The 24,199-nt window shown below is 39.5% G+C and overlaps 1 protein-coding gene across 5 annotated transcripts; it reads right to left on the reverse strand.

Moving 5' to 3' along the window:
- Positions 1 to 292: 292 nt before the first annotated feature.
- On the reverse strand, positions 293 to 23,097 carry STARD3NL (STARD3 N-terminal like). Of its 5 annotated transcripts, none has more exons than XM_018075792.2 (9): positions 23,050 to 23,097; positions 11,670 to 11,966; positions 10,005 to 10,082; positions 8,069 to 8,146; positions 6,315 to 6,368; positions 6,103 to 6,220; positions 4,514 to 4,612; positions 1,448 to 1,517; positions 293 to 782 (listed from the first exon to the last, which is right to left on the reverse strand). In XM_018075792.2, exons 2-8 carry the CDS (start codon positions 11,892 to 11,894, stop codon positions 1,465 to 1,467), a joined length of 705 nt encoding a protein of 234 aa, XP_017931281.1. In that variant the 5' UTR covers positions 11,895 to 11,966; positions 23,050 to 23,097; the 3' UTR covers positions 293 to 782; positions 1,448 to 1,464. The 5 variants fall into 5 exon arrangements, with proteins under 5 accessions (XP_017931281.1, XP_029817721.1, XP_017931284.1 ...); XM_029961861.1 differs by lacking the exon at positions 23,050 to 23,097 and adding an exon at positions 22,838 to 22,938 and having other exon boundaries at positions 11,670 to 11,968; XM_018075795.1 differs by lacking the exon at positions 23,050 to 23,097 and adding an exon at positions 22,495 to 22,650.
- Between the last annotated feature and the right edge of the window lie 1,102 nt (positions 23,098 to 24,199).

The raw sequence follows: 24,199 nt of genomic DNA on the forward strand, positions 1-24,199 counted from the left end.
AAAGGCTCACTTACTCCAGTTTCCTCCTTGAACCTGAAGAACATCACCACCAGTACAGGAGTGGGAACCAGGTTACTTCAAAGAGCTCCTTGCATCCTTTTGATATCATATATGCAACAAAGTATTGACGTGCCACTACCACTATCACAGCATCCCTACAGGCAATCAGCCCTACAACACGTTTTGCACAAAATCTATGCAAACTGGAATTCTTATTACCCCACGAGAAATAAAGGAGTGGTATATGCAGATTTTCTAATGACAAAGCAACAAAATATCATTATACATTACCCATGTTTTAACATTTTATTTTAGAAAGTGAACATATCCATTAAAAAAAAAGAAAATGCATGGAATTAAAAAAAAGTAAACATAAAACTAATGACAAATTGCAATAACATAAAATAATTTTATCTAGTGAGCCCCAACAATTATTAAATATACTTCCACCACAGAGGAGTTTTACTTCATTATATTACCAGTCTCTTGATTAGGTACACAAGACAACACTTTCCAGTAATTACCTAGTCATTAGAAGATCAACTTCAGGAATCATGGAATAATAAAATACATTGTGGACGAATACTTTCATACCACCTGGGAGGCAACCTAATATACATATGTCAACAAGGTACATCTTCATGAGGTATTACAGTACATGGGAACCATTCCCTTTACTTTCTAAGGAGTAAATTCTCCTGTCAGCAGCTCCACCAGCAAGTCAGCCACAGACTCTGTTGCCAGTTTCCAAACCCCAACAACTTCCTTCCAAGATTTTCTTTCTGCAACAGATTACACAAGTCAGGATGAATGAAGATGGGAGTAAAGAAAACAGACATTGTAAACACAGAGGCTTCAAATCAGAAGCTTCAGCTTCCAGCTATATCTCCCATAGCTGGAGCTTTGCTGTGGGTGGTGAAGAGAAAGCATGGGGCAAGATAATTCCAGAAGTAAATGAAGTAATTTCCAAAATAAGGAAATAATATCTCATATTTAAACAAAGTACACTACAAAAATCTTAAGATGCAGCTGGTCCAAATGTAACCCACTTGTAGTATTAAACAGACTGAAGAGGAGAAATACCAAAGTAGTTTCGCCCATGAAATCTTTACTTGGCCTAGACCTAAACCAAAGAAAATCTCTTCTTAGTACTCTTGCACTGCCATCTCCAAAGAAGTATCTCTGCCACCTAGCAAAGAAAGGAGTTTTTACACATCTGGTCCACCACTGTCCTTTCCAGGACAGCCAACGAATAAATGCTGAGGACCCCACCTCCAAGCTTTCAAGAGCCTGGCAGGATTTCCTGCTTGAAACTGCTAAGAGAGACAAAGTGAGTTCAAAAAAGATGAACTCCTAAGAGTTAGACCACCATTCAAATTATTTGGGAAGGAACTAAGAAGAAAAACATACTTTTAGGAATATCCAGGTCCTATGCAAAGGAACTTACCTGCTTTCTCATATTTGCTATACAATTGGTTTTTCACTGTCTTGCTTTTCTTCTGAGTCTTCATCAGATCCTGAAAAGGAAGACAAAAATGCTATTAGATCAGCTGAGAGAAAAAAAAAAAAAAAGATGAAGGGAAAAAGAAAAAAATCAGACCACCACCAGTACTGGCTTATCAAAAGGTAATTCAAAGCAACTATTTCCCATAAAAATATTTACTTTTTCTTTCAGATTTCTTACATTTTCAAATGTTTCACACTGAAAGTTGTTTGTGGGTTTTTTTGTCACAGTTAACAAACCCAAACCCCAGCACTGGGATCCTTCTTGAAATATCCTGTCAACGGATTCAGTTAGACTTCAAATTTTCATGACAACATACTCAGGACAATCAACTCCACATTTACTCACTGACAAGCAGATTTTCCCACTTGTTACACCCTGCCCCTTGGAAGACAACTTCAGAAGACACTTTCATAGCAACCAGAAATACTGCTGCTACAAATTAATAAATTCTATAATCTAGTGTTTTGGCAAGAGATTGTCTCACTCTAAGCCGGAAACCAGCTCCCTCTGCCTCTCCCTGCCCAGTTCTCTTTTCCTCATGCCCTGCCCACTCTCAGCTCTCTGCTTTGACAAAGCCCTGGAAGGCATCAAAGAGAAACCTTAGCTAGTCACAGGGCTACCTGCTCAGAGCCAGTTCCTGCTGGAGGCACTGCTTTGCAGGGAGGTGGCTTGATGGATCAGCCACTTTCAGGGAGAGCAAGAAGACAAGAAGCAAGCAGGGTGAGCAGCACTGACCCCCATTTCCTGGACTTCCAGCCCAAGCCACAGATTTCTGTGCCCACATCTGAGGTGGCAGTCAGCCCTTGCAGCAATCAGCCCTTGTCAGGGACAGCTGAGGAAATTATCAGCACATGCCTTTCACCACACATGCCTTGGGCAGTTTAAATGAGACTCCCAAAGAAAAAAATCCAACAAGGTGAGTAAAGAACTGTCTTTGATAAAAGGCCTGTAGACTTACTTGGGCTTTTGGCCTGAATTTAAAGTTGAACTATGTATGCACATTCCCTCTCACAAAGGAAAGGGACAGACAAAGGGGTTAAGCATTTTTTTCTGGAAAAGTTACTCTGAAGTTTTTTCATTTTTTGTAATAGCATATCTGCCTTTTGTTTTGAAGCTCAAATTGTACAGAAACTGAATAAATTTACTCTTTCCAGGCTGATTTTCCATTTGCTACCTCCAGAACAGTTACTTGGTAACCAGGTCTGATGTTAAAGATGAAGGATCAATCCATATAAAGAAGTGGGCCTGGGGTATAGCCCTGGACATGTGTGCCTTCAAGAAAGATAAATATGCTGCAAATTCCAACAGTCTGTTTTAAACATCACCTCCTAAAAGCAAATGTTTGTTTTTAGAAATGTTGCCATGTCAGCAGAGGGGTTTATTCCCCTCTGCACGATCACAGAGTTTCTTCCTAAATATTTTCAAATCAATATGTAAGAGTAACTAACCAAAAATTGCTCTCTTACACCAATCCATAGTTTGTCTTCTCAGAAAGAAATGCAGATTTTTAAAGAAAATATTTTAATTTTGAACTATTTTTGCTGTATATTATCTAGCAGTTTTACTTCGTGACTACCACTGTGTGTGTTTAGTTCAAACATATCCATATGACTGTTTCTTTTAATCCTCATACCAACAAAGGGTGCTTAAACAAAGCAGTCAGGGCAGACTAGAAGGCACCTAAGCTGTTACTGAATCCCATTTGATAAGCTGAAATGAAGGGAACAATCATACACCTATAGTCAACACATGTAACACAGATGTGATACCTCACTGCACTTGCAACACTGACCCAGCCAAAATATCTAAAAAAAACATGTTAGCTCCACTTATATTTCTTCTCACACTGTATATTCTGTTGCCAAGAAAACCCCCCAGGCTGAATCCAGCATGATTCTTCCAACCATTATTCCTCAAGATAAACTCACAGTTTTAACTAAAATCCATTTTGACTTTGAATTATTAGTTATACTCGACATTAATGCTTCGTCACCCCTAGATGGAGCTCGAAGTCATTCATTAAGCCAAAATGCTCAGCACAGAGAAACCATAGAGACAGACATTAAAATGAAAAATACCACTGTGTATAACTATATAATGCAAGATAGGCAAACTTATCTGTAGCAATTAGCAGATATTATTTTAATTATATTGCATAATACAGCATAGCTTTACAGAAGAGATTTATATTTTTAAGATAAAAAGACTGACAGGATTTGGGGGTTCACAGTGCATTCTCAGGTAACTGAAATACAGTCAACCCACAAAGAAATTATTCATTTCCTTGAAATGCTTGCAAACACACTCTGAAATCTTGCGGTATTTACACTTATTTTTGACTTACTCAGCTCATACCTCAACTAGAGCAAAGCATATGATACGCAGAGTCAAGATGTACTTAACAGTAGCCACCAGTTTAATATACCCACACAGCTAAGCTTTTTTACACAGAGGGGGCTTTTTCTTTTTGTTATGAGAACAGAAAAAGCCTCTGATTGAAACTTCAGCTTGCTTTATAGCAGTGAAGTCTATTGTCTGTTCTAAGATACCGTAAAGCTCCAAGTTTAGGCTGGATTAAATAGTGCACGGCTGCATAAATGCTATTGCAAGCAGAAAAGAGATCACAGAGTCATAGAATATCTCGAATTGAAAGGGACTTGTAAGGATCATCGATGGCAGAAGCAATCCATAACTGCCTCCTTTCAGTTGCAGTGCCATTTTCTTTCAGATTTATCTTGTTTTTAGTCAGAACGTGACGTACAATACACTAACTACGTGTATTGTAACCCATCTGATAGGTAGTAACTAAACTGAATTACTGTACAAAAAGAATATACTGAATAAAAAAGAATCTTGCATTTTAGGATGGTGAAGTACACTTTTCATTTAAAAATAAAAACATGTTTTTTCCCCCTCACCCTTCCTCCCTTACCCTCTTGAGGGAGGTGGAACATGCAGGACTTCAAAGTGAATATGAAAAATCATTCACTGTGTGAACATAACTACCTGCTACAGATTCAGGGGGAGAATAGAACTGCCCGTCAGAGAGGACTCCTGGGTGAAGAAGAGCTGCTCGTTCAGAAGCATCCTGTGCTATCAAAAATCCTGAAAGGAAAAAAATCCAAAAATAATTCCTCAGTGCTAATACAAAGCATCTTAAAAATCAAATATTAATGAAGAATCTTGAAGACTAATGTATTATATATTAGCGTTCTTAACTAGTTACTTCTTTAGGTAAATATATTTTTAAAAAGTGTCAACAGTTAATTTAACATTTATGTCTTCTATTTAACTTCAGGCAGCTAAGGTGACATGCACTAGCAAAACAGAGATACTGTACACATGAATTAAGGAATCCTTCCTTCTACTATGTGCAATTACATGATTAGGATGCCGTATGTAAATTCATCAATATTCGCTGGCTAACGAAAAATCTGGAGTATATTTTTAATGATCAGTGAAGTGCCACACATAACCAACCAAACGTTTTCTCACTTGCCACTATGACTTCTCATTAATGGCTTGCTTTCACCTATCTGTCTCAACATACTTAATTTCTGCAACCTTCATGAAGTATTTACATGTGTATGCACGGAATACTTTCCTTGCCTATAAAAATTCAATATGAAAAAATGCAAAAGTCTTTGAACTTGTTAGATTTCTTATCTAATTAGATAATGGTCTGATGCAGCTGTATTTTCTCACCTCCTCAAAAGACAAAAAAGTTACCCTAAATTTTTCTTTCTATAGGCAAAATCCACTGTTCTCACTTAACCAACTTCTTAGAGCGGTGAAACAGAAGAGGGAAGGGATCAAAGTAGAAAGATTGCATTCAGAGCACAAAAAACACGGAGGCATCCATGCCTATGTAAAGTATACCTAACAGATAAACATGCCCTTCCAACAGAGTTTCAGCCTGTATTTCAGGTAATGATGCATAAACAACAGGCTGGCTGTATAATTACTCTCCTGCTTTTGAAAAAATCACAAAGCACCTGTATGCTTTCTTTTCCTCACCACTTAAACAATATTCTCTTTCAACTAAAACAATGGTTTCCTCCATTTAGTTGAATACATCGAGCATCAGATGACCTGCTGCCTCATCTTGAAGTGGCTGAAATTCATACTTGCTCTGGTCTCATTCCGCCTGTGCATGAAGAAGACTCTCTACAACACTTGTTTGCCTTTCCTTTTCTACCTCAAAAGAAGAGTTAGTGACATTGAATTACTTATTGTGTCTAAAAGAGGAACCAGACACTTATTCTATGCATTACCCAAAAAATAAAGTTTTACAAGCCCAAGTCAGTTAAAGTTTTGTATCTTAAGGATACAAAATGATATGCATTCCTAACGGCTTGAATGAAATGGTTGATCTGGCCCTTGTAACTTTTAACTTTGCCTCCCTAAATCAATTAAAACCTCACTTCTTTGAAGGCATATGTTCCTTTCCCAAAAAAGAAAAATCATGCCATATGATTTAATTTTTCCCACAGCTCTTCAAATTTTGAGATGCTGAAAGAAGCAATATTATGCCAGCTAACAGGGGATCAAACACTGCCAACTGCAGCAATCGAGGGGAAATATCAAGAGCTTACTGTTTTCTTCTTCAGCTTCTTGTGGTAACACTTTAAAGTCCAAGAACCAAGTTTCAATCCAGGCAAGTATGAAGGATATGATGGGCAGCACATAGCCAAAAGCACCCTGTGAGAACAGCTGGGTGGAAACAAAACATTACAAAAATTATTCTGAAGAATTTTGTTTTTAAGAAAACAACAAAGTGAAACAAACATTTTATTAGAATATATACCTGTGAAATAATTACTTTTGCTAATAAAAAGGCACTGGTCACTGCTGTTGTAAACTGAAAGAGACAGAAGAGTTAAACTAATAAATGGATTTACTTTCTCATTTCTGCCATTATGCATTATTTGCAACTTAAAATATTTATTAACAACAGCAAGATCACATAGATTAATAAAATGTAACAAGCATGATACAACTAACTTAAAGTGTTATTAAAATAACCTCTTTAATAAACTTTTAATACAAACACCTCCAAACATTGATTTCCACACAGCAGATAACATTTGTGTAGCATCTCTACTGACTCAATTACATAAATTGTGATCTTACTGTGCAATGCAGATGCACTTCTCTATTCACCAAGTCCCTTAAAAAAACCCCAAACTACTTATGAACTTGGGAAAAAAGAAAACAGCAATTGTTTCAAACACTTTTCAATACTATCCAAATCAAAAGATCCATTTCAAAGAACAAAACATCTTCACAGGAGTAAATTTGAATAAATGTTTTTATTCACACACTGATACTATGAAAAATTTATCTCTCTGGAGACTTGATACTCTCTAAAAAATGGCAGGCTGCATAAAACATCTAAAAAAGTCCCCAAAAAGCAGTGGACAAGTATTGTTCACTTAAGCAAGGCTTCTATCTCTACTAGTGCATTTGGGTCCAGCAATTCTTTAAATAGCAGAACCTAACTAGCCAGTTAGCTTCTGGCAATCACAGGTAGGATGTTAAGATCAAAGGCTTCTCCAAAACCTTCAGTGGAGATTTATATATCTAATTGCTTACTACCATGATGGGTTTACTCTCACAAACAAAGGCATCAACTTAGAGGATTAAAAAATACTCCAAAGCTATGCAACCAAGAGCAAGGATTTTTAAGATACGCATTAAATATAAGGACAGTCAGAGCAGCAGTTACCATTATGTATGTGTTTGTGCCATGCTAGTAATACAATTTATAAAAATCATGGCATGTAGCCTCAGACTACAAAACAAACTGCATGCTACTCACCTGGAGAAAGTTATACGTGAACATGTTCTACATGCACCTAACACAGTGCAAGGGAAAAAAAAGAACTGATCTACTGATCCACAAAGTACTAAGCCAGCAATATGCCTGTTGTATTACAATCTGTAATTGTACTGACTGGTGGAAGTATGAATCTGTCACCAAGTTTTGCCTTCTTATCAACACAGTACAGCTGCACTAAAGATATTGGCTCCAAACCACTGTGATTGCCTACAGTTCTCAAGAGGTTCCTTTTTAAGAAGGGATGCATATTCAACATTTTATATTGCAGCATGAAGCAATACAGGTACTAGTGCTCCATGTGTGGCACCAAAAACTTTAAAAACAAAGAATGTGGGAGTTAATGGAAGCTGGATCTCTGGTACAATAATGCCAATTCTTGTTTCTGAATACGGTTCACTATTTCAAATGCAAATATATTTCCAACATTAATTAACAAGTCAGAGGTAACAAGCAGTTATGACTAGCCATCCATACTGGATTAAAAATAAGTCTTCAATTTGTATTAACATGATACCTAATAAGAACCACATCCACTGTACTATTAAATTCTTGCCTCTAGGCTGAAAATCTTCCAGAAAAGAAGTTTTTAATATGTTACTGTACAATGAATTTTTATATATAGCATCAAGAGGATTCTTCGCATACGAGTGTTAAGTGGCAACTAAAATTTTGTCTGATCCATTCTAGTAAAAAGTCCATTATGCTTGGCTACTACTCACAGCTATTGCCCACCAATGGCGCAGTCTGCACATTGCATATGCAAGTATTAACACCTTAAATCGAAAGACTGCCAGCAGCTATAGAGAAAGGAAAAAAATATTTGTTGGTTAATTCAGAACACAGAAGAACCATGAGATTCTCATCTCACTGAATATACTGACTGCTTACAAAACAACTTAAAACAGGACAATATAAGTTCTGTTATCAAGAAACAAATTTGAATGTGTGCTTATAAAACAGAAATAGAACATAATTTCCCATTTGTGAAGCAAATTACAACACTCACATGCCTACTACATAGGCTCAGATATGCAAGCACGGGCAATTCCACAAATAAGTTAGAAATATAAGAAAACTACACAAAGTATGTTCATGATCATTTTACCTGACTGGAATCTAAACAGTTAAATCTAGATGCAGTTACTCCAGAAATACCTTGAGCATCACTGTGCATCTCACTGATCTTAGTGGTGTGCTACTGCACAAGAATATCACTAAAAACTGTAAAGACTTCACAAATGCAACTAGAAAATGAGAAGAGTTTTTAAAAACAATTTTCTACTTACTATACTTCTAGCATTTTTTTAAAATATTAACATTGCAAAAATCCATTATTCTTTATGGAAATGCCTGCACTATCAAGTCATTCTGACTATTTTGCAGTAAAGAAAGGTAAGTTATGGTATTTCTAGGCCAGAAAATTAAATCAATAGCAGACAGATGAGATTTCTGATCAGGGACCCTAACCTTCAATTTCCTTGTTTCTTGCGTATTAGATTGTCTCCAACTTGTTTTAAAGATGTGTTCAGAATCTAAAAAATGTGAAACAAATGCTTAAAAATGTACTAGGGCTAGAAGTACAATGAACCCATTTAATCTTATGCAAATGTGTAGTGGAAACAGAGGAAATCCTGTATAAGCCCACAAATCATTTTGCAGAATTCAAATGATCTAGTCCCTTCACAGGGAATAAAAATCTATTATTTTGCATTACATGTTCTTAATCCTTGTTTCAACTATGGGACAAAATAATTTCCAGAGCATCAATATTTACAGGTAACATTTTTTGCCTTCTGCAGTACGGTATATTGTGGAGAACCTGCCAGCAACAGTGAGAAAGGGAGAAGTATCATAGTTTGCTAATTTATGAAATTTTTGTATCCAGTACATAAGTCCATTTGACAGAGCAAATGGTCTGACGCAGAAGCAAGGATGGGTTTTTACACCAATTTCAATGAGAGATTCTGCATATAGGCATTAATACATAATGATGGATGGCAAACCAAGTCATCTCTGCCAGGCAAACAAGTTCTGGCACAATTAACGATCTTGCAAAAACATGGGGCCTTTTAGGAAAACCATAAAGAAACACCTTTTATTTAGGCCATGCAGTGCAAAATGCATTGCAACTGCAAAGCTACAGCGCTGCTGAAAGACAGGAATTTCCTAATACAGTAGAATATAATCTGTTCTTAGTGTTTGAGTTAAAACACAGAAATCTGAAAAAACCTGTGAACAAGTGTCTCCTGACTGCAACCAACTTATGCCTGTGGAAGGACAAAAACATTGGTTTAAACAAAATGATTTTATTTATAGCTGGAGGACTACAGGTCTTGTCCTCTTAATGAACTGCCTTTATGTTACACCAGTCTCACATTCTTCACTGAGTTTTTCATCTGCTTTTCCATTCCCCCCGAAGTTGAAGATGCAGTTTCAGTGTCTCTAAGCTTCTCCATCCACAGGCTCCATGAGCCTGCTTCCAGAGCAGGACTGGGCAAACCCTAGATGGGTGAAACTTTGCACAAGTCTTTCTGATCTAAATTATCAAGAAAAGATCAGCCTTTTCACAGGACTCAAAGTAGGAAACATCTGTAGAAGGAGGAACAGAGAAACTACAGTTTTGCTGCTCTTTTTTCTTTTTGGAAGAACACTTACAAATATATCAAAATATGAAGAAGAGTAGTCATAATGTAGGACTTCTTTCTCTAAGGTAGTCTCAATGCCTCCTTTTACCTACAAAGAAACAACACCACATACAGCTTTAGAACAGAAGTTACTAAAAACAAAATACACACAAATGTGAAGGGTGAAACTAATAGTTCCCTGATGATGTACAAGAACATCCTTAAACTAAATACAGAGGACCTATATGCTAAGAATGTTAATTTCAAGATTACTGTTATTTGTTTTTCATGATTATATACACTTTTCAAAGTGAAAACATTTAGGATTATCGTCTGGCCTAGGCAAGTTACATTTCAGACTGGCCCAAAATAAAAGCAAACAAATTGTTGAGGGAAGAAGAAATGATTAAATGTAAGGTCTGTTACATGAATTCACAAAGCATTTTATGTCTTATAAGGAGGATCAAAACAGCTGATCAAAAAGCCACCCAAAAACCAGATGTCATTAGTCACATGTTAGCAAACAGGAAACAAAACAGTAACTGAATTTATACTTCAGATCTTTTCCTTATCAGCACACATTCAGTTTGTTTTAGAAAAGTTGAGCAAAAGGACCCACTATAAAAAACACAGAAGCTGCAACTATTAGACCATTCTCCCACAAATAACTAACACGCAAGTTTAACTCTTTCATTTGCTGAAGAGATACAAAATTACATCTTCCTTAGTCACCATCTTTCTTTCTAGCAGAAGGATTCATCACTTTACTGTTCAAACAGGCTTAGGAAGAAAATAATTTAAGATGTATTGGGTCAGAGAACAAGAGGAATATTTGTCTTAGTGGAAAATTAAAAACCTCAGTGTTCAACTCGTATTGTTTTTAATATGAAATTCTGTAATTAAGCACTGCATGAAATAGTTATGTAAAACAACACCAACAGAAGGCTTTGGGTTTGACTACTGTCATCTTTTTAAGGAAAGGAGGTACCAAAGCAGACCAACAACATATGCTCACCATCTCAAAGCAATGCAGTCTAGACGCTTCCACACTTTTCCAACTATACTGCTGGACAGTGTTTTCCTGAAACTATTCACTCCAACTCCAAATTTCTTCTATTTCTTCTCCTCTCCCTTGTCTCTATGACTACCTGACAAATAACTTTCTAAATATGGCTTTCTCTTGGTTACTCTACTGCATCAGGTGTGATTGTCTCTTTCCAGCATAAACAAGGAAGATCAACTTTCCCCCCCTCCTAGCTGTTCACTGCATGGCTGTGTGAGCACCACGTTAATGTAACTATGAAAGCCTTGTGTTTTGCTCAAAATGCCATGGTGCTACTCCCTGCAGCATTTAAAATGCACACTTTTTGCCAAATTCAAAGATGTACAGTGACTTTTTTGTTTATTTGATGCCTGAGGAGTTAACTGGATTTCCAGTGGTTTCTTCAGCATGGCTCACGGACTACGGAAACATGAAAAGCTTTCATGATAAGAAGATAAACATATATCCTAATGAATAAAAGTAGATGCAGTTGAGTAGATACCATGGTTATGAAAGCTTAAAAGTAATAAGCTGCTTAAATTCAAATAGATACAAATAGCATATAATTTGGATAGAAAGAAGCAACTTATTAACCACCTCTGAAGTGAATAAATACTTCAATAAAGTTTAAAGGGTACTGAAAAGACAACTCACATTTAATTCTATTATCCACAGTAAGGTTATGAATAAGAGATCAAATGTAACAAACAAACAGAAAGTCCGTCTGACATCCGATATGCCTTTCTTCTCTCTGCCTTCATACGACTCAATCCTTGCCATCAGCTGCGCTGGGTTGATGGAGTGGACATCCCGCAAGGAAGGACAAGATTCCACACTGCTACTGTGAGCATTTTCTGCGTCACCTGGCACCCGATTCATCCTGGGTTTGCTCAGAGTGGTCTTCTTCCAGTTTCACCATCACTAGAAGGCTGATCCATAAAGAAAGGATTTCTAAACAAACAAAACCAAAACACATTAGTCACAAAACCTTCGTAATTCCAATAGGTATTTTCTTTTCTGTAAGGTCTCTTTTTGCTAAACTCATGACTAAGAATTAGGAGAGTAGGCTCTAAAAATTGTTCCTAAAATAATGTCTACTCTCCCTTCATCTCTCAGAGGATTTGTGAAACAAGAGAATTAATATTCAATTAGACTGATGGAAATAAGGGAGCACTGTCCAGATTTAGATCTACATACAATTCCAGAAAAATGGCAGTATTAGCTACTAGCACATCCAGAGCTGACATAACCAGAAGATTAGAAGTCCAGCCCCTGAATATGTAGTAATCATTCTATAAAGCACATACACTATAAATTCAGCTGCTGTGACAACTTAGATTGCCAGACAGCGTCTCTCTGGGAAAAAAAGTATGTAACCAGTGGTCAAAGGTCATGCAATTACCCTGAGCCTCTTCTGACTACAAGGCTTTTAACAAGAATTTTTAGGTTAAATTTCTTATAAAACTGGAGCAGTTAGATGTATTATTCCCTCAAATCCTCCATGAGAACCTTTTTCCAATTAAAGCTTCTAGAAAGAGTGGACTAAGAAGGTTACAAAAGTTTCAAGGAAACACACAGAAAATCTAATTTTCCGCAAAATGCTCAGAAGATTAAGCTATATATCCTGTGGTACAAATCACATCAGACAAGTTTTTGCAACACTGGGGGAACAGCTTTTTGAAATTTCAGAACAAAACTTTGCCTCCTCCTGTGGGGATTGTCTTTTAGTAAACCACAAAAAAGAAATCCCTTCCCACTCCTGCATTTCAACAGTGTTTCAACTTCAAGAACACAGTCAGTCAAAGCACAACAGGGGATCTGTAACACACCACTCGGCAAACACCAGGGAGGAGACAAGGGCACAGGGGGAAACTAAAGTTGGTTCGGGGAGCTGCACAGACATCACAGCTGAGGAAGAGGTAAGCCAACCAGTGATGGACAAGGTCTAGGTCAAGTCACACAGAACATCCTTATGGCAATTGAAAGCACCAGACAAGGATGGTCGAGCACAATACAACCTTAAATCTTCCTCCTATGTTTCTACAGCAGCTGCCTCAAACATGGGTGGTAAAGAACTGTAGAGGGGAGAGACATATGTGGTATGTGTTTGGTCAGGTGTCTTGAGTGCTACAATGACCTTTGGGCCGAGGGTGTGAGCAGAATCACTGCACTCGAGTGCTATAAACAACACTTGCTTTGTACTGGAAGTCCTCCCAGCAGGTCATAGGAAAACGTCTGTGATGAGATACATCAGATCAGGCCATCAATGTCAATAATGAAAAATAAAAATAAAAGAAAAAAGCCAAGTAACACGTGCACCTCCAAAAAAATTTCCATCTACATTGGCTAAAATACGTGACTAATTTTTTATTTTGCTGTGGCACTCAATGCCAATTATATAGGAAGTTGTTACTTCCAGTTTGGATTGTTGCTAGATACAGCACAGTATGGAAATGTAATTAGTACAGCCAGAGCTAATTGTTTCAGGATGTGCTAGTTCAGCATCCATTTGCTTTGTGAGGCCCTCTGCAAAGAGAAAAGCATAGTCTTAAAATGCACTGGCTACCAGTTTGTTTTGAAGTGTGACTCAAAACTTCAGATTCAGTTTATAAATTCCATATAGTCTGCACAGACTTAAAGCCCCCTGGATGGGGGATACTCACAGCAAGGGAATTTGTCTCCAGCCTTGCTCTGCCTGCTGATCCATCAGATCCACATCTGGACATATGGCAGGGCTTGTCTCGTCACACTGAGCTGCCATCAAAATGTTGAGATTCTTTACCTGAACAGACATCACCTGGCAGCTTTATGCACTCATACCACCAGCTCTGCAAACTGATTAATCACAAACTGTGTGCTAGAGGATTGTTTACTATAGTTTCTTTCATTAATAATAAAAAAAAAAAGTTCCTTTGTACCTGAATGACATAATCAGTCATTTCATCACACCAACATTCTCAGGTGGTTTCAAGTGGGCATATAAAAAGCAAAATCTTCAATCCTTTCTGGTAGCTATCTTACAGGCACTTGGGGACTATTAAAAAGCAACAGTTGCCTTGGAATGTCATACAGTCACCTGGCCAGACATTTCCATACCCATCTCAGCATTACCAGCAACAACATTTCCCTGGCACTTCCAAGGCACCACTCATGCCCTGGCTCTCTTGCCCATTACAAGTTTGTAGTGGGAGTAAGCTCTTCTCTTTCCTTGGCTCCATTTCTCCATAGGTTCTTGCTTGCGCAAAACAGCCTGTGTTTGGAAGGACTCCAGACTTGCTGCCTCATCAGGAGCTGCCACTTTTCAGCTCTCCACGTGGGCAACACAAGTGCCAGGCAGGCACGAGAGTGCTTTTCATGCATCCCTGGGCAAGAAGCTCAGTGGTGGAGAGAGTTTAGGAAGGCAAAAAAAGCGTGCTTGTCATCGAGATGTGTCATACTTTTGAAAATACCACACAACTCTTTAGTGTGTGACTGTTACTGATCCTCATTCTCACTCCTCAGGAAACAGGGACTGCTTCGCCCATATTCATGCATATTACTTGAGTTTTTGCATCCAAAGTGATATATGACACTGGTTATTGTTCTTTTTAAGAAACAAAATAATTTTAAAAGAGAAAAAGTAACTAGAGTTTTGGGGTTTGGCATTTTTGAATGCCAAAATATAAATTTACGCAGAAAAAAATGCATTAGCAAATAAAGAGAGAAAATCACATTCTTAAAACTTTTGAGGTTTTTTTTCTAGAAAGAGCCTTCTTTGTGCATGGGTTATCTGCTTTCCTGTTTCTCATAAAGGTTAATATTTTATAGATAATTTTGTTTTGTTTTGTTTTCAACATGAGTTACGTATTATCAGAACTGTTGTATCATCTCTAGGTTGACCCAGTGTCTGCCTCTGATTTGAAGGAGTCTGGGTGCACCTGGCACCACTTCTTTTGGCTCCAGGCAGTCCCATTGTTTGGGTTATTCTATATGACAAACTTCAGGAAGGATGTGCGGTCAAAAAAAAGTATGTCCTATGAAGAAATGATGTTTACAGACTGGCATGTTCATTCTCTGTAGAGCCTGGGTGAAGGACTCTTACCAGGAAGATGAACAGCCCATAATTCATAATCTTGCCAGAAACCCTATGGGCAAACTTGCCTGGAGAGGTGGAGTTCACAGCAATTGTGTTGAATATAAACTGTGCCATTAATTCTTTGCCACAAGAGACATGTGAGTGAGACAGAAATTGGTTTTCTCCATGCAGTCCCAATAGCATATGGCTCTCCACAAGATGGAGGGGATTTGCAATGTTCTGGCTCTGACTTTCCTTTGCCAGACTTTACATGATGGTTTTTCAAGCTAAATTGAGGATTGCATTAACCTGCTCCTGGCTACACCTGCACATTGCAGTAATGTTTGGGAGCACCTGTCCTGAAACAGTTGGAAAAATAAAATAAAATCCTGTTTCTATGCATAAGGTTTGTGTTACATGTATTTGAAAGTGTCTTGGAGCTAAAAAACTGCTGGCATTTCAGCCAAATAACAGTCTTATTGTTATTTGACTCATCATGAGTGCAGAATAGAATAGAGTATTCAGTTGGAAGGGAGAGAAACAGTCACCTAGTCCAACTGTATGACCACTCCAGGGCTGACCAAAAGTTTTAGTATGGCATGAAGGGCAATACACAAATGCCTCTTAAACACTGACAAGCTTGGGGCATCAACCCCTTCTCAAAGAAGACTCTTACAGGGTTTGACCACCCTCTTGGTAAAGATATGTTTCCTCCTGTCAAATCTAACCCTACCCTGATGGATGCAGCTTTCAGCTATTCCCACGTGCCCTGGTACTGGGTACCAAGTGAGGAGAGATCAGTAATCTCCCTTCATCTACTAGGCAGGTGAAATGATAGAATCTATAAGCTTATTGAAATGTAAAAATATTTAAGAGGGAAATCAAAAATCCTGAAATAAGAATCCATACCAGTATATTGGTGATATACTTTACCCTCACTCCTCTTGATTTCAAGATATGTGAGGTGGTAATGTTTCTTTCTTCTTTTCTTCATAACTGCATACGTTCACTCAACTACCACTAAAATATTTAGCTAAGTAAGTTTTATGTACTGACCTATTCCAAATCATAGACAACAGTGGTTTTTTTCCTGGAAAAAAAGGCAAGTTTGCATCTATTTAAATTAAAGCAATTGTGTGTTTTGGGTTTTGGGGTTTTTTTTTGTTTGGTTGGGGGTTTTTTTGTTTAACACTTAATTCTTATGGCTGTGACTCAAGCTTCCAAACAGAGAAATTAATTCCAAAACATCCTAGTAAAATAAAGATTTTACACTTATTAATAGTATTAATTAGTATAATAAGTGAAACGCAAAGTAATCAAGTTTAGGACTGCAGTCCTTCCCTGTCCTCAAAGTCTAATAAAGACTAATAAATACATAGTGAGAGCTAGCCCATGATTTCAGGTTAGATTTACAATTAATGTAATTATTTTCATTCATACTGAGAGAAGCACATGGCACACATTGCATGTGTCAGTTTTACACATATCTTAGAGATGCACTATCAGAACACTACTTCTCTTTTCTATCATTATTCTAACCCTCTCCTTCCATTCTGTGGTCTTTGTTTTAAACTATTTTTGTGTTTACTATACTACTGTATCACACATGAGCAACAGCACCTCTTATGTTATTTTTTTTCTTTCCAAGGAAAAAAACACAGAGCAGAATTTAACTGAGATAACAGATGTGATTGAAAAAAAAAAAAAGGCTTACTCAAAGGCTATCAACAGCTCAGCAAAATCAAAACTGAAAGTGTCACACAGATGCAATTTTTGGAAAAGGCAATACTAGTTTAGGTTAAGATACCAGAGAAATCATATCTGTATAAAGTAACTAGACACACAGTGTAACACTGTGTCACAGCTGCTGTTGAAACATATTTAAAACCTAGAATACCTATTATATGTCTCTGACAACACTAAATATGGCCCAAGAATTGCCACCATAAACAGCTTTTCTGTGAAGGCTAAAAAAATTCATCTGAAAATATTTTTTCTTTCCATCGAGTAAAATAGGATGACACGGCCAATCTAATGGCCAAGATGCTGAAGCACTGTGAAAACTACAAGGTCACAGAAAAGCTGAAACGGAGAGAGTAGTAAAGTCCATTCATAACAAAACAAAAGAAAAACGCATTTCCTTGCCAAAAACTTTCCTCATATGCCAGTTCTTTGCCTCTCCTCTCCTTACTAAAAGAGTTATTTTCTGATAAAAGGGCTTACATTGCTGCTTACACTACCTGTTATTCTGTAGGAACACAACACATGGCACAGATAAAAATAAAATTTCTCACAAGAACAGAGCTTAATACAGTAACTGGCATTATAACACTAACATTCAAATACGTAAGTTATACTTAAAGGCAATTTCAGATAATGGTCTTCAAGTCAGCAAGTTCTGAGTCGACAGCTTTTTGTGTGAGGAGGAGCCTGGGCAATATCCCATCCCACAGCCAGGGTGGTGATGCCTTAAGCCCCTAATGGTTTTTTTATTTTTCTAATATTGGTAAGCCTTATAAGTTTTATAAGTAGATTTTAAAAGCAGCAACTCTTCATCCCTCGTCCCTTTCCCTCTAGCACCCTTGTTTACACATTCCTTAACCCTCTTACCCCATTCTATGCTCCCTATATCACTCCTACCCCTGAATACAGCAGAAATGTTTAGTCCTTTGTCAAGGCAAGGCCCAGATTGTTTGGAGAATGCTTGTATCTTGGCCTAAACCAGAGAACACGGTCAAAAACTGGGTGACTATGTACCCTTTGTGCTCTGATGAAGATGGGATGAACAGAGGGTCCCGAAAGCCCCCAGACCCATTTTTCAGGGGGTGGACCCGGGGCGGTCCAGAGTAAAGGCCACAGGGTGGACACATCTGGGATTGGATGGATGGTGTTATAAAATGTAACATCTCAGGTACGGCCTGCATGCGTCTTGTAACATCCTTGCCTTGGCATAATAAACCCTTTCTTATCTCACCCCTAATTAACTGCTCCCGGAGATTTTTTCAGCACCTAACTCCCACGGCAACAGTGGGCAGTATCCACCTCACAATGAACAGCCTGTCACAGGCACTCCAGGATTTCACCCAGTGCAGTACAGTAGGGCAGACCTGAGTTTGCTAAATACCTTCTCTAGAACCAATGAAAGACCTCAGGGTCCGGGAACTAAGTGTCATAACCATCTGCTCTTTCACCATCACGAAGTCAAACGTCATTCTTTATCTAGGCAGAGACACCTTTATCTTGGACAGAGTATACTGCTTTGGTACATTGCTTATTCAAAGTCCAAGAAAATGAGACTAATTGGTATAAAGTTGTATTAACTTGAAGGAGTATTAGCAGAATTCTCTCAGTGTGTTTTCTAACAACCCTAGCATGCACCCAGATTAAGAGCCAACACAGATTGGCTTCTTGCTTCTAAAATGAAGCAATGAGGATTGTAAATCAGGGGGAATAAAAATCCCAAAGAGCTGGAGACTGCCTCCAAAGCTTTCCTGGACACATTTTTTATATTGTTCTCTACTATGAATGCTATAAATGAACAAAACCCACTCTACTGACATACTCTCTCCCTCTTCTCTTTATATAACTGCAAGAACTAATTTTCATGAAATCCGCTTGTAGTGGATACATTACTAGTGACCTCCTGATATCATTGCTCCCATTCCTGAAGGGCACTTAAATCCCTTCCAAGCTGCACTCATTCTGTCTTGAGCTGTAACACATCATTGCCTCAGAAGCATTTTAAGGTTTCAATGCCTTTAAAAATACCTCTCAGTCTGAGGCACTGTTCTGTTCAAAACAAATGTTCCTTAGTGAACATGAGGGAATATTTTAAAAAAACCAAACCAATAAACAAACCAAACCAAACTAGACACTTTAATAAAATAAGACCGAAAATTTCTAACTGATACACACCCACAAAATTCCCCGAACATAAGCAGAAGATACTGTAGAGTATTGTGGCAATACTCTAGATTTTCAATTAAGCAACACAGCAGGAATTACAAGTTACAAATATGCAACACATTTAAAGACTGGGAAGGTTTCCCATTGGAGGGGCAGGGCAAGATTTACCAGCACACAGGAGAGAACTCCTTACAAAGAGTTTGGCTTTATCTGAGTGTTCAGACCTAGAGTAGCTCTGCTTGATCCTGAAGTAACAGTTCTTACCTTAAATAACTTCTACCTGTAAAAAAACCCAAAATCACTAACAAACAAAACCAAAACAACAAACCACCAGTTTCCTTGAGAAAGATGTTTCCCCAATTTCCTATGCTCTAATGGTGACCGAACAAAAGTAACAGGGCAGTTGCACACATCCTGCATTCGTACGGAACGATATTTTTCTCAGACCTTCGAAAGAAGGTGAAAAAGACAAAGAAAAAAAAGGAAATAAATTTTTTAGGCTAGTAGAACATCTGAGGAAACAGAAGTGTCACCTTCCCCCATCCCAAGAGTGAGATTCAGATTCATAAAGTCAAATCAGAGTCCTCCAACCTTGGACTAGTTTTTCCCTACAGCTGAAGAAGCCCTGCTACTTGAGCCATGTCCTGCAAAACACTGCTGTCCTTTTCCAAACACTTCATTTTTTATTCTGCGGGAGCTGAGAAAATGGCAGAGTAAACAGCTTGTAAATTTGGCATCAGCATTGCCCTTACTTTTATCTCCATTGTCTCTTCCCCTCAGGACTCCTTCTCAACAGCATATCCCAGACTTTCACTTCTAAAATGAACTCAAACCAGATATGTGAAAGAACAGCTCTTCAGAGTCATCCTCACCCGGCTCTGGTTGCCCCCATCTAGCTCTGGGGCCCTCAACATCAGAAGGATGTGGATCTGCTGGAGCAAGTCAGCTTGAAAAGCTGAAGACAGGCTGAGTGAGTTGGGGTTGTTCAGCCTGGAGAAGAGAAGGCTCCAGGGACACCTTAGAGCATCTTCCGCTACCTAAAGTGGGCCTACAAGAGAGCTGGAGAGGGACTTTTTACAAGGGCATGTACTGATAGGACAAAGGTGAATGGCTGCAGATTGGAAGTGAGCAGGTTTAGATTAGGTATTAGGAAGAAACTGTTTACTGTGAGGGTGGTGGGACACTGACACAGGCTGCCAGAGAAGTTACTGATGCCCTATCCCTCACAGTGTCCAAGGCCAGGTTGGACTGGGCTTTGAGCTCTCAGAAATGAAGATTTCACCACAAACTTTCTCCACTATATTGGTTCGTTACATTGGCTACTCATATACATTTGTTTGCTTGTTTTTCTCCAGAGCAACAATAAACATATGCCCCAGGGCTGCTAGCCAGATATTACTTGGACAAGCAAAGCTATTCTTTTGCTAGCACAGAACTGTGGGACTCTTCCTGAAACAGGTCAGTCATTTTATGTATTAGTGAGAAACACTCAGGATTCTGTCACTCACTCAAAAAATATTCCACAAAATGGTGCAAACCCGTTTACCCCAGGTAAACTCAAGGCCTAAAAATTCTTCAGAGCTCTTAAAAAATGCAGAATTTTAAGAAATTGACATCCACTTTAGAATACAGAACAAACTTTTAAAATATTTTTTCATGCTTAACTCCTATTTTATATCGCTTGAAGATGCTTCAAAGCAAAAGGAAATATCAGGTTTTACATACTACCTCCATTTTATTTCTTAAGGCTTAAAGGACGTTGTAAGGAAATAATTACCCAGTCCAAACAGCAGCAAGTTCTAGAAAAGACCTACATCTGAACCTTCAGCAGAAAATATTTATTTTAACACACTTCCACATAATTTAACTAGTTTTGCTGTCAGTGTAAGATAGAAATTAACTCCTGATGTCTGAAGGGATGCTGCTTCAGGGCTTCAGCCAATGACTGAGTAGCTGAACTTCATATGAAAAGCATGACATCATTACAAGACATTCATTTGGTTCTTTACTAACATTACTTTTTTTCAACCTTTCATTTTTAATCCTCTCCTAGCTGAAGACAGCGAGGCAGAGAGGTAATGCGCAAGTTGTCTTTTAACACAATCACTGATGACTTCAAATTAAGAACAGATTTTTAACAGATACAGTTAAATCAGAGAACATTTAACAAGCAATAAATCTGTGATCCTTTGAAGTGACTCAGATGAGTTTGCTGGATGCTGCTGCCTAAACATGTCAAATCACAGTTCCTGCTGTCACAAGTGTGCTTTACCATTACCATGTCATCAATATCTTCTGAAAAAGCACTGATAATACTGTGTATGCTGACTTAACTCACTGAATGAAATCATTAGTCCTGCTTACTAGAAATAAGGTTTGGTCCTGTAAAACATTTCAACAAAAAAGCTTTAATGTTTTAACTAGGATGGACTGACAAAGTTTAATATGGTAGTCTAAATACATTCTTTCACATGAACAAAGGCCTAGAACTATTGTGCTAAACTCAGTTTGAAAAAATCATGGCTAAACACTTGAGAATTTATGAAAATTAAACCACATTGCATCAAGCCAACCACACTCAAATACACCAAAAAAGAAGACCTAGTCCATCTGAACTAAGGTTAGTATTTCAGAAATTTCAGCATCATTGAAAAGGTCAAATATTTAAATATTTAAAGTCACGGATTCCTGTCGTAACAAGAGGACCATTGGTGCAAAGTATCTGGCCCTGAACACTGTCAACAAATCAAGAGAAATTGAATCACTTTGCATCTGGCCTACTTAAAACTGCAAAGCTGATGAAAAACACCTACTAAAAATAATAACAACGCTATTGACTTATAAATAGAAATGGGCTTTCTCGCAATGTTGGATTACTAACAGTCCCCCAAAACACTAGGATTTCTAGCACAAACCGACAATTTTCACAGCAATTGATGTTCAACACAATTCTACATCGCATTATAAAAACCAAGATGACAAATGCACATAATAAAAGGCATTGGCAACACTGTGCAGAAACACAGCAATGGCCTTTTACCTCTAAGCACACTAACATGATTTAAAACACTAATACGATTTAAAACAAACAAACATACAAACAACCTCTTTCTGCAAGTTTAGTATTTGTGGTGAATATTTTCCATGTTAAAGTCAATCAGTGCGTCTACTCACACCTGACTACAGCGAAGTTGGGAACTGCTCAGCATAAGCACTTCATCAATTCGTAACTTGAACTGATAATGACGATTAAATCACAGTATTGAGAGCTTCGCCAGCTCGCTCTGCAGATCTACCAGGGTGACCCCTCAGATATATGCAAAACGCCACATTCCAAGAATGAATGACCCACTTTAAATTCGGCTTCTGAAAATGGATAGCGCCTCTCCAAAGTTGCCTAAATCCAGCCCGACGCTAAAATTAACCCTCAGCATAACATTTTCCCGCGGTGGAAACCGGAGGTTCACACGCCCCGGGTTGTTTCACACCGTTACCAGCAGGACAAACAGGTCGCCGTACCTCCGTGAGGATGTATCTGCCGGACCAGGATCTCAAGGAGAGGGGAAAAGCAACCCTCCTCCTCCTCCAGGCCTGCCAACAGCAGGAGCGGCGCAGGGCATGCGGGAGGCGGGGGCGCAGAAGAGGCGGCACTGCCCGCCGAGCATCCCCCGAGACCCACAGGTACCCCCCTCCCGCAGAGGGACCCCCGCCCCGCCCGCCTCTCGCATGTGACCTCCTTCCTCCTCCTCCTTCTTCTTCTTCCTCTTCCTCTTCTCCTCCTCCTCTTCCTCCTCTCCCTGCCCCCGCCAAGCGCCGCTTATTTCCCCCCACTCCGTCCCAGGACAGCGGGCGACGTACCTGGGGGGAGCCAAACGCGCCCCCTCCGCGGGGGAGAGCGGCGGCACCGCCGTGGGGGGAGGCGGGGAAAGGGAAGGAGGGAACGGAAAGGAGGAAAGAGCCGGGCCGCAATGGCGGCCCCGCCGCCCTCCGCCAGCAGGACGCCCCGCATCCCCCTCGGCCCATTCCCTCCCCGTTCCCCTCGCCCCCGCTCCCGGGGGCGGCAGGGACGCTCACCCAGCGCCGCTCCGGCCGGACACACGGGCAGCGCCGCAGCAGCGCCGCAGGCCCGCGGGACGGGCGGGCCGGCGGGCAGGAGGCGGGTTCGGCCCGGCGCCTCAATCCCTGCATGGAGCGGGGGATGCGCCGGGACCGGCCCGGGGACGGACCCCCGCGGCACTGGGGGCAGAGCCGGGCGGAGGCAGCGAGGGTGGCCCGGGTGTGCCCCGCGGTGGGGGCTCTTCTCTTCCGACGTGAACACCCCACGATGTAATAAAGCTACAGAAACGAGCGGGGCGGGACTGGTAGCTGTCGTTGGCCCAGATTCCACTTGTCTTGTCATAGCATAGTCCTTATCTTTGCGGATATTAGCAGGAGAAAATCTTAGAACTGCAGAATATTCTGAGTTGGAAGGAACTCACAGGGATCATTGAGTCCAGCACTTGGCCCTGCACAGGACCATCCCGGAGAGTCACACCATGTTCCTGAGTGTATTGTCCAAATGCTTCTGGAACTGACAGGCTTGGTGCTGTGACCACTTCCCTGGGGAGCCTGCTCCAGTGCCCAACCACCCTCTGGGTGAAGAACCTTTTTCCAATATCCAACTTAAACCTCCCCTGATACAACTTCAGGCCATTCCCTCAGGTCCTGTCACCGGTTGCTGGAAAGAAGACATCCAAGTGTGGTTGGCATCGTGAAACTATGGCAGAAAATCAACCAACCAGCCGCTGAAGAAAGTAATCCTTTCCTTTGGGAAGCATTGTCTCCATCCTTATTGAAGCCCAAAGCTTGTCAAATGCTTACATATGTCATAAGGTTTGTCTGCAGTTCAGTGATGCAGGCTAGATCCATGATACACCTCTTCTAACAAAAAAATGTATGTATGCTGTACATATCAAGTTATACCAAGAAAAAAAAGAACAAAATAAAATTTGTCACAGCTATTATGTTATATAGTAGGGAAGTGGAGGAAGAAGAGTTAAAAGATAGGTCTGGGAACTGTCCAGCTAGAAGGCACCCACTCCACCCTGCCTGGCTCCCTCCACTAGACCCCAGCTCTTCGGAGAGATCGGTGCACAGTAGCTGCAGCAAGGTGATGCTGAATGCTGGGTGTTCAACCTGGAGTTAGAACACTGCTGGAAACAATACTCTAAGCACTCTAAACATT

This window comes from Manacus vitellinus, unplaced genomic scaffold, assembly GCF_001715985.3.
Source record: "Manacus vitellinus isolate BGI_N305 unplaced genomic scaffold, ASM171598v3 scaffold_3_pilon, whole genome shotgun sequence".
Taxonomy (NCBI): Eukaryota; Metazoa; Chordata; class Aves; order Passeriformes; family Pipridae; genus Manacus; species Manacus vitellinus.